At 43.7% G+C, this 12,030-nt stretch overlaps 1 protein-coding gene across 5 annotated transcripts in view; it reads right to left on the bottom strand.

The window, feature by feature from the left end:
- NINL (ninein like) overlaps positions 1-12,030 on the bottom strand; it is a 187,473-nt gene that overhangs the window by 61,094 nt on the left and 114,349 nt on the right. For all 5 annotated transcript variants that reach the window (XM_075564189.1, XM_075564193.1, XM_075564190.1 and 2 more), the window contains one exon: positions 2,258-2,387. In XM_075564189.1, coding sequence (XP_075420304.1) covers positions 2,258-2,387 — 130 coding nt within the window. The remainder of the gene's footprint in view (positions 1-2,257; positions 2,388-12,030) is intronic.

Raw genomic sequence — 12,030 nt, forward strand, 5'->3', positions numbered from 1 at the left:
AAGGAATGTTATACTTGTAAGATCTCCCAACAAAATGATTTTAAAATACAATAATAATAATAATAAATAAATAAAGCAGTCAGGCACATTCCATACGTGTGGAATGAGGAATGGTGCTTGAGAGCACTGCAAGGACTCGCTTTCCAACCTGAATCACCACTCCGCACACCAGGCACACAAGGCACATCTTTGAACTACGTGTGTTGCTAGGGCTTGGAAGAGAGCTGGTCTGAGACTCAGAATTGCATTTATGCCATGACTCAGTCTTCATTTTGCGGTGTCAAGGATGGGAAGTGGCAAAGTCATCCTCTACTCTCATTGTCACCCTGAAAATGGTGATAAACTTTGACATAAGGGACAAGACAAAAACCTGAATGAGAACCTCTGGAAAGAATTACTTTGCCTTGGAAACTGAGAACTGTCAACTTGTGCAGTCACCTGGGCTGACAGGAGGTCCGTGAGGCTGGACAGTCCACATCACTAGGCTTACTGCAACCCAGCTTCTTACTATTCTCTCTGCAGCAGACAAACATCGGAAGGGTCAACTGAGCCTTGGTGCTGCTTCTAAAATGGTTTCCATCAGAGGGATGGGAGGACAGTACATAAAAAGGCCACATTGTGAAACTGCTAGGTTTCATTAGCGATGGCATGAAGCCTAGGTCTGTGATCTGGTGCCGCAGTCCCCAGTCTCGAGCAGACCCAAGACTTCAGGGCCTTGTCTCCCAGGTTTTGGGTCAGTGGTTCGTGCTGAGGGCCACAAATTCTGTGTAGTTGAGGGGACACAGTGTCCATTTCCCTGGGGATGGCTGACCTGTTTGTTGTGTGGAAGAATACGTAGGATGCCTTAAATGGATGTCATAGCACCCTTGGCATCTCTTGATGTGGTACAGCTGGCTGTGTCAGGCTCCATCCCACATTTCCCAAATGAGTCTAATGGCCTTTGGCTGTTGACTCACAGGATTTCAAGACACCAATCTGCCATTTGCAGGTGAGCAGGTTATGTTGGGGTCCAAAGACGCTGTACCCACATTCAGAGAAAACTTAAGGTTCCCAGGTTGGCTCTTTTAGCTATAATTCATTTACATTTTATTAAATAAATAGCTTTAGAGCACTACAAAACTGGGAGGGAGGAGGATGCAAAATGCTCGACTGCCAAAGATCCACAGGTCAGTGTCCACAGATCTCCCTGGGGTAAGGGAGTGGCCTGTCAGTGTCCACAGATCTCCCTGGGGTAAGGGAGTGGCCTGTCAGTGTCCACAGATCTTCCTGGGGTGAGGGAGTGGGCTGTCAGTGTCCACAGATCTCCCTGGGGTGAGGGAGTGGCCAAAACTTAGCACACAAAACCACTGTGTATCAGAGCTTTGGCAGCAGGGCTGAGAGACTTGCCACGGTGTCTGCTGATGCACAGTTGGGGGCACTGATCCAAGAACAAACCCCTGGCTATACAGGACTATGACAAAACTCTAGGGCAGCTGTGTTACCTCCTTGTTCTTGTCTTTTGAAGGAGCTGAGATTAATCAAACACAGTCTACACTGTAGGTGGAATTTGTCATAAACCTCAGCACTAAGAGGATCCTGAAGCCAGAGATATCTACTTTTAAGCAGATATGCACACCTATGCACACAGGTCCCAACTGCTTCCAGTGCTTGACCTGTGTCCTGCGCAGGCGCCGCTGGCACAGGTCTATTCTGACGAATTCTGACACTCAAGGGGACAAATCTCAAGCTCTCTCTGAACATCAGGGAGTCATTAATATGTTTTAGATATAATTTAGCTCTTTTATTAAAAGAGTTTTCACATCAACCAGCTTACAGCTCAGAGGACAATCTGTATAGAGACTGGTCTGTGACCTGGGCAAAGGAAATATAGCTCCTTTATTTACTGTCTCATACCCTCACTCTCTCTGTCTCTAGCCTATGCTGAAACCTCACCACCAAGCCCCTTCATCTTAATCACAACTCTGGAGGTGGCTTTGGAACAGCTACGAGTGATGGACATGCCTCTCATGAGGTCATTGTGAGATCACATAACCGCTGCCATTTCATTACAGTTGATAAAGCCCCCATCCCCTTCCATAAATCCCCAGCTACAAGGAACTCAGCCGGGTGGTGCCAGTGTGTCTGGGGCATGTGTTTGTGCCTCAATATACCCTATGATGCTTGGAAGTGGCCCATGACACAAACTACGTGTAGGTCTGAGAGATAGCCCAGTTAGCTGGAAAAAGGACTCCACCCTTTCCCCAAGAAGAGCCTCTACCTTCGGAGCCATCTGCTGGGGGCAGGCATCCATCTGGCCGGAAACTAGATGGGCTACTCTGTGTCTTGTGCATCCATGTCTGTAGGCCTTCCAGCGCAGCCTGCAACTCATCATTGCGGTCCTGCAGGTCCTATAAGCAGAGTAGAGATGGCCCTGCAATCCCCATGCTACACAGCAAGGCCCAAGGAGCAATGCAGCACCGCAGGGTCTGCAGGATGCCCAGTGGAAAGGAAATTCAATTCCTGACAGCAAACATGTAACATTCAAACTATAAGTTTCCAACTATGCAGTGAGTTAAACATGACAGGGATAATTCAGCTTTCTTAAACCCTACATCGCCTTCTATCACATCATCTTAAAACAAAATGCCACCCAGCAGAGCAGAAAGGCCACATGGATGGCTGAGGCCCAATGAGGCACATAGAGTGGGGGCTGCAGGACAGACAGGCAATGCTGGGAGGCTGCCCTGAATCTGCACCTGGCTGCAGTGGTCTGTCTGCACAGGAGTTGAGGAAAGGCACTGTAAAAAGCACACTTGGTTGCCAGGGTTTACAGGCGAATCTCCCAAGACACAGCTCTCACTTGTAGATTTAAGGGTAAGAAGGCAAGAAGCGCCTGTCTGTGGGACTATCGTGGTGTGAAGTCTGTTGGCATGGCTCTTCTGTCTAGGTCTTTGTGATTCCCATTGATGATTAGGTGGGACTTTGCAAATAGGGCATGTCTAACACAAAACAGAGTGGACTGGTTCATTTTCGTTGCCACTTCCCTGGCCATAGGGATGTGCTATCTTAGAACAGGAACAGAGAAGAATCCCATGAACTTAAGGGATGAAGAACTACCAGTGGAGAACAAAGGAGATCTGTCTAAAGACCAGAGGAACCAGAGGCTGTGAAACAGAAATTACTGGACAGACTGAAAGAAAAAGGCAAAGTCAGAGGCTGAGGCAAGGAGACACGAGACAGAATTGAAGGGCAACACAGAGACTAAGGACTAGAGAAAGACTTAACTACTGGCTGAGGCGAGATGATACTGTGGACCAATGACTGTATCCTTAGTGTTTTCTGATCTTGGCTTGTAGTAACCCATTAAGTTCTCTAAAAAACTCCCTTACTTGTAAGTATTGCCTGTGAGCTCTGTGGGACACAGCACAAAAGTAGAATAATGTGGAAGAAACAGTATCAGAAAAGGGTAAAGAATGATGGAGGGTGGAGGCATGCCTGATCTCTATTTTGTGGCAATTGGCCTTGATTGATGGAGCTAGGTAGGATTCTTCTCCTTGATGTAGGAGGTCAGCTATGCACTCCATGCGGTTTACTCAGGGACCCTAGATCCCTTCGTGAAGGAATGTGAGGTGTGTGGTCACTGTCCCTTTTGTGCACCTGGGGATGGGGGACTTGGGACTCTTCAGACCTAATGAATACGGCAGCATTGCTCCCAGGGACTATAGGAGTACGATTCTACCTGGTTTCTCCTTTAGGAAATGTACTCTGGAGGGACACTAGACATTGAACTGTGAAGAAGCCCAAACTGGCCTATCAGGCAGCCACATGGTAAGCGAACTTTCAGACATTTCTGGTCTAGCCAGTAAGGTGTGTAGCTGAGGCCCCGGCATCATAGGGCAGAGAAGAAACATGTTTGTTATGCCATGTCTGAGTTCCTTCCCACAAAATCTAAAATCTATGAGCATATTTAATTGCTATTTTAGGCCATTAAGTGTTGGGGATAATTTCTTATGGAGCCATAGTAACTGGAATAACATGTATGACTGAGCCACAAATAGCGCATGGAAATAGGATAAAAAGGTAAAGGAATTTTTCCATGAATTTTTGAAGCCCCTTTTCTGTAATTTACAAAGGTAAATTATATTCTCTTGGGGGGGGGGAGTATATTAATTTTAAGTGGGAGAGAAAAAAAGTTCTCACAAAAATCTGTTAAGAAATGGATGGTAGAGACTTCCAGGAAGATGGCAGCTGAGTAACACATAGCAGAGGAACTCCACAGAAATCTGTGCAGGAGAGTCACCAAGAGGGAAATTCCACACCGCCAGGTCGCAGAAGGAGCATCAGAAAGATAAGTAGGCAGAGATCCAATAGGTTTTAAGGAGCTGGGTCTTTTGGCTTACCACAATGGAGGCCAGCTAGGGTTTGACCTTAGCCTAAGGTGACCAGATGTACCGCTTTTTAAACATTTTTTCTCGTGTCTATGGTGTTTTTAAAAAGTCCCAATTTTTGGAAAGAATGCACAACAAGTGAGGGTATATACGGTTTTCGGCTGCCATGTGGCAATTTCACCAGGATATGAGTTTTATCAATGGTGTCCCGCTATACCAATGTTAAAATCTGGTCACCTTACCTTGGCCCGGCCACTGTCTTGGCTGGAGCCAGGATCATTTGTAGCCAACACAGGGGCTTTATCTCAACACAGCCACAGTTTGACACCATCTCAGGGCAGGGATTAAACCCCTCCAGCCCCATGGTCAAGGATCAGGTTCATTTATATTGATGCTTCAGTTTCCCTCTCTTCTCTCTATTCCCCCCTATCCCCCTGTCTCAGTAGGCTGTTTTTTTCCTTCTCATTTTCTCTTCCCCTTTCTCTCACACAGCACTGCCAACATCCTGACCACTACCCTTAGCCTAGGGCATTAATGCCTGCACTCAACCCTGCTGGGTGAGCTCCTCCCTCTGCAGCATAACCGGAAGCTGGGAAAGCCCACCCACACTCCAACTGGGGATATCCTGCCAAATTTCTTCCCTGGAAAAGCCCACCTGCCCATCCTCTGCAGTGCTTAAGACATGGCTGGAGAAATCCGGCACCCCTTCTTTGGGGGAAATCCTGCCTGTGTGCCTTGGGGAGCTCTATCCATCCTCTGTGGTCCCACATTACTGAGGGAGCTTCCTTCCACCTGCTGTAGTGCCTCACAGACTAAGAAAGCTTATCAAACACTCGCCAACTTTCCACGGAGCAGCGGGAACCTCTGCCTAACCTATGCAGTGATCTACCTGATCAGGGAAATTCCGCCCACCATTCATGGTGCTCTATACCAAAGCAGGCAACCAACCAGACTTCTGTGACACTCCTGTTGCAGCGGGCACCCCTGCATGCCACCTGTGGCAACCCAAGCCGTCATGGGCCACACCATCATGGATTCTTGTGAGATCACCCAGTAAAGCACCATCCTCGTGGATCCACAACAACCCAACCAGCATCTCCGGAGAGGCCCATCCAACTTGTTGACTAGGGAAAGAGTGAAGCCACAGGAGGATAAAGTGGTTGGCTAATTCCATAGTGAAATTAGCTGCAACAGTTTGAAGAAGCTTTCCTACGAGTCTCCCAGAGAGTGCCAGTGCTCTTTGACTCCCTGAAAAATGGCACCTGGCTCCTCTAAAACAAACAGCAGTCAGGCCCAATGACCTCAACAAAAAAAACATAAGAAACAAACTTCAGTGGCAGAGGATGTCCTGAACCAAACGACATGCATAGAAGAAGCAGATATTTATCTGCCACATAAAGAATTTTTCAGAATACTTCTTGCAGTAATACAGGATATGAGAAAAACAATACAGAAAAAGGATGAAATGAAAGAGGAGATTAAGTCCATACACCAAAGGGAAATACAAGAGATTAGGGAGGAGATAACAAAAACCAGTAGCAGACACACAGACCTTGAGAATCGACTGGAGGAGGCAGATAACTGCACCAGTGACCTAGAGGACAGTCAAGGAGACTTTAAAAAAATGCGAACAAAAATCTAATAAGATCATCAGTGAAGCTGAAGAGAACCTAAAAGCTAGGTCTGATGCTATGAAGCGGAACAACATTAGAATTATTGTATTACCAGAGGAAGACACCACAAAGAAGTCAACTGCAACGGAGAGGAAATTCTTGGAGGAAAACTTCCCAAGGAGGCTGAAAGAACACCAGTCAGACTGAAGCCCAAGAAGAAATCAAGGCACATCATACTTACTATCCAACTTTGAGGAAATGGAGAAAATCATGAGAAGAGCTAGGGAAAAACAAGCAATCACATAGTTTCCCAAATAAGAATATGCTCAGACCTATCATGTTTCCCCAAAAGTCAGACATCCCCCCAAAATAAGACCTACTTACAGTTTTGCATTGGGCTGAAATATAAGGCATCTCCTGAAAATAAGACCTCCCCCAAAATAAGCCCCCCCGAAGCTACCATAACTCTGGACTCTGGATCATAGTGGTGGGCACCACCACGCAGCTCACTATTGGCTGCAGCACAGTCAGAGCAGACAGATAGTACAAGGCCTCTTTTAATAAAACAATAAACAATAAACATGTACCACATTCTTCTCCATGGAAAAATAAGATATACCCTGAAAATAAGACCTAGTGCATCTTTGGGAGCAAAAGTTAATATAAGACACTGTCTTATTTTTTGGGAAACAGGGAATCAGAGAACACTATGAAGAAGAGGAGACAGTTGAGTTACATTGCAAAAATTGAAGGAAAATAATGCAAACCCAAGAATACTCTACACAGCCAAATTATTGATCAAGATAGATGAAGAAGTAATTGTCTTGTCAGAGAAGGAAAAACTCAAAGAATACATTAGAAGAAACCCAGCCCGGATCCTTGTCGATCCAGTATAGGCACTCACCAAGCATAAGTAAGAGACCGCCACAGAGAACAACCTCACCCAGAGGGAAACAAAGAGAAAACAGCCCCTAAGATAGCACTGGATTAAGGGCGAAAAGAAGTCAAGAACGAAACACACACACACACACACACACACACACACAAAATACATTAAAAAGAAAGGGAGGTGGGAAAACACCCAACACAAAAGGTGTATGATGACATCACAGAGTCCACGGATGGAAATAATAACCCTGAATATCAATGAACTAAACTCAGGCATTAAAAGACTGAGGCTAGCAGACTAGTTTAGAAAATACAACTAATCAATCTGCTGCCAACAGGAGACACGTGTCAAGACTACAAACAAAACTAGGCTGAGAATCAAATGCTGGAGAAAAACATACCAAAGAAACAGCAATTAAAAAAAAAAAACCCAAGGGTTGCAATCATAATCTTGGATAAAACTGACCTCAAAGTGCAAACCATAAATGACAGACCTGCTGAATACGTCAAATAAATGCTCCAAAATATGAAAAAAAGAAATCACAGCCTCAACAATTATAGTAGGTGACTTTAATACACCACTCTCTGAGAAAGAAATATCACAGGGAAAGAAACTCAACAAGGAGGCCAGAGATCTAAACACTACAATTAGTCAATTTGACCTGATATATATTTACAGAGCTTTTCATGAAAATACAAAATAATTCACATTCTTTTCAATTCCACATGGTACATATTCAAAGATAGACCACATGCTGGGGCATAAGTTAAATCTGCATAAATTTAAGCACATTGATATCATATAGACTTCTCTCACTGACCACTGTGCCATAAGGCTGGAAATCAGCAAAAGGAAGATGAATAAAACAAGGCAAACAATTGGAGGATGAGTAACTCTCTACTGAAAAAGGAGTGTGTACTGGCTCAGATCATAAATGAAATTAGGAAATTTCTAGAAACCAATGAGAATGAGAATAAGACGTACCAAAACTTATGGGACACAGCAAAGGCAGTTACCAGAGGAAGTTTCATAGCAATACATACACACCTGAGAAAGGAAGAAAGCCATATGATTGATATGCTGGCACAAAATTTACAGCAACCAGAGCTGAGTCAACAGCACAATCGTGCTAATAGCAAAAGAAAAGAAATAATAAAAATCAGGGCTGAGATTTAGGAGAGGGAAAATAAGAAAACTATAGAAAAAATTAATGCTGCTAAAAGTTGGTTCTTTGAAAAGATAAACAGAATCAACGGATCGTGGGTAAACCTAACCAAATAAAGGAGGGAACGAATTTCAATAGCAAGAATGAGGGATGAAAGAGGGGACATTACAACAGACTCTAATGAATTCAAAAGGATAATTAAAGAGTATTACAAAGGACTGTACTCCAATGAATTCAACAACTTGGAAGACATGGTCAAATTTTGAACAACAACCCCTCCCTCCAATTTCCCAGAGGAACATCAAGAATGTCAACAGACCCATAGCAATAGAAGAAATAGACAAGGATATCAAGGGATTACCAACCCCAAATTCCCTGGACCAGATGGCTTCACAGGACAATTCTACCAAGCATTTAGGGAAGAAATGACACCAATCCTACACAAAATCTTCCAGAACACAGAAAAAGACGGCAACCTCTTGAAGCAAGTATAAATATGATACCCAAACAGGGCAGGAGTCCTACAAGAATTGAGAACTACAGACCAATATTCTTAATGAACACTGATGCAAAAATTGTTAACAAAATACTGGCCAATAGAATACAAATGTATATAAAACAAATACCATATATACTTGAATATAAGCCAATCCGAGTATAAGTCGAGGTACCTATTACCTGGGAAACTAGAAAAACTGATGACTCGAGTATAAGCCTAGGGTTGGAAATGCAGGATGTGAATTAACACAGAGACCAGAGGGAAGAGATGGAGCACAGCCACAGACACATTTTTACAAGTTCAGCTGCCAGCGTAAGTGAATCACTATGGGTGCTTCTGCAAATTGGAGCCGTCCATGTCATAGGATGGCTCTGATTGGTTAGATGTGAGTAACACACATTCAAAGCCCTGCAGTATCAGCGGGGCTTTGAATGAACAGCGGAGGAACGACAATCACCTGTGAGATATTACACCTCGTATAAGCTGAACCCCAGTTTTTCAGCACATTTTTTGTGCTGAAAAATTCAGCTTATACACGAGTATATATGGTAATTCACCATGACCAAGCAAGATTCATACCAGGGATGCAGGGATGGTTCAACATACGAAAGACCATTAGTATCATGTGCCACATTGACATGAAAAAGTGGAAGAACCACATGATAAGATCGATAGATGTGGAAAAAGCATTCGACAACATCCAACACCAATTCCTTTTTAAGACACGTCAGGAGATAAGAATGGAAGGACAATTCCTCAAGACAATACAAGCTATATATGAAGAACCAACAGCCAACATGGTGGTCAATGCAGAAACGAGGAACACAATTCCACAGAAAAAGGGACCAGACAAGGATGCCCCTTGTCCTCACTCTTATTTAACATGGTACTGGAGGTTTTAGCTCGCAGCATAAGGCAAAGAAAAGACATCAAAGGTATTCGTCTGGGGAAGGCAGAGGTAAAACTATCGTTATATGTAGATAACATGATTTTATAAATGGAAAATCCCAAAAGATCCAAAAGGGGCAGAGTGGCAGGATACAAGATCAACAAACAGAAGTCCACTGGACTGCTATACATATCAGCTAAAATAACAGAAGAGAAGATAAAAAAGGTGGTACCCATCACAATAGCCAAGCACAAATTAAAATATCTAGGGAAATAGCTGACCAAAAGAACAAAAGATTTCTATGAGGAAAACTATAAAACACTATTACAAGAAACCAAGAGTGATTCAACAAATGGGAGATATCCCATTTTTGTCGATTGGAAGACTCAATATAGTAAAGATGTCAGTTCTCTCCTAGGCACTATATAACTTTAATGCAATCCTGAGAGAATTACCCTCATCTTTCTTGAAAGAAATGGAAAAACTGATTACCAAATTCATATGGAGAGGGAAGAAGCCCAGAATTAGCAGAGAACTCCCCAAGAAGGACACAGTGGGAGGGCTTGCTTTACCTGACTTTAGCACATATTATAATGCCATCATGGTCAAAACTGGGAGGTATTGGTATAATGACAGATACTTAGACTACTGGAAAAGAACTGAAAACCCAGAAATAAAATCATCAGCATACAGACAACTCACTTTTGATAAAACCCCCAAAATATCAAAAGCGGGTGCCCTCTTTAACAAGCGGTGTTGGAAAAAATGGATATCTACCTGCAGAAAAATGAAGCATGACCCTTATCTGTCTCCATGCACAAGAATAAACTCAAGGTAAATCACAGACCTTGAGGTAAAACTCCAAACTATTAGGTCCATCAATTAGGGAACTGGGACCAATCTGAGAATTTTGGCACAGGGAATACATAGGATAGCAGAAACAGGGAAGGACACAAATACACATAAGTCACAAATTGACATGTGGGATACACTGAAGATAAAACATCTGTGTACATCAAAATAATTCACCAAGAGAGTAATAAGAGAGCCCACAGACTGGGAAAACATCATTAGCATGACACATCAGACAAAGGCCTTATTACTAAAATCTACAATACTCTGCTAGTTTCCAAAAAGAAAAAAAATTATTGCCCACTGAGGAGGTGGGCAAAGGACCTGAACAGAAGTTCCACAAGGGTACAAATCCGAATGCAAGGAGTTGGAAGCAACCCAAATTTCCACCAACAAATGATCGGATTAAAAAACAGTGGTATATACATATAATGGAGTACTACACATCACTAAAAAGCAGTGATGACAAATACTAAGAGGACGCCTGCCCCTCCCACCAGAAGAATTTATTTCAAAAGATAGCATTGAATCTGCAGCTCCAGGAGAGGGACATATCTGATTGGAGCACATGGGTGATGATGAAGGGGGAGGAGGAGAGAGTGGAGAACATCCTGGCCCACCAGGCCTTGAGGACGATTATCCCGATTAGAGCAGCCAGTTCAGAGAGGACCACATGGCCAGCCCCACTATGAGACATGACACACCTCACTGACCCATAGCCCTACAGGGGACAACACCGGAGACACAGTATGGGAACTACGCCTGATCTGATCCCGCCACACCGAGGCAAAACACTAAGGGGGTGCAACAGAATAGCAAGGGAATGGAACGGCGAGGTCCTCAGGGAATGCTGAAGGAGGACTTTGGGGCTAGGGTGTGGTACCCCAATTGATTGAACTGGAAAACACTCCTAAAGGCCAACAAACAATCCTTGAACTAAGTACAAACTTTCTTTCTTGTGTTTTTTTTGTCATTGATGTATTGTTGTTGGTTGGTTGTATATTGTTCCTTGGTTTTGCTCTGTCTTGTTTTTGTGCGTGTTACTATCTCCGCAGGTCTTTCTAAATAAGATAGGCTGGATGAACAATCTGGAGGATAAAACAAAGGGACTGACAGTTCAGGAGGGACATAGGAAAGGTGGGGGGAAAGGTAGTGGTGTTAACAAATGCAGGGACAAGGGAACAAGTGATCCAAATCGGTGGTGAGGAGGGAACTGGGAGGCCTGGTAGGGCATGATCAAGGGTAATGTAACAAAGAGGATTTGCTGAAACCCTGGGCGGGACTGAGCATGATAGTGGGACAGGAGGAAAGTCAAGGGAAATAGAGGAAAGAGCTGGGAGACAAAGAGCATTTATAGAGGTTTAGATAAAGACATGTATATATGCAAATATATTTATATATGAGGATGGGTAAATAGATCTATGTGCACATATTTGTACTTTTAGTATTAAGGTGGCAGAAGGACATTTGGCCTCCACTCAAGTACTCCCTTAATGCAAGAATACTTTCTTCTATTAAATTGACATTCTGTGATGCTGACCTTCTCAACGCAACTGCTGAAGACAAAGCGGGTGCATAAGCAAATGTGGTGAACAAAGCTGATGGTGCCCGGCTATCAAAAGATATAGCGTCTGGGGTCTTAAAGGATTGAAGATAAACAAGTGGTAATCTAGCTCTGAAGCAACAAAGCCCACATGGAAGACGCACACCAGCCTGTGTGATCACAAGGTGCCGAAGGGATCAGTTATCGGGCATC

Source organism: Tenrec ecaudatus, chromosome 12, assembly GCF_050624435.1.
Source record: "Tenrec ecaudatus isolate mTenEca1 chromosome 12, mTenEca1.hap1, whole genome shotgun sequence".
Classification (NCBI taxonomy): domain Eukaryota; kingdom Metazoa; phylum Chordata; class Mammalia; order Afrosoricida; family Tenrecidae; genus Tenrec; species Tenrec ecaudatus.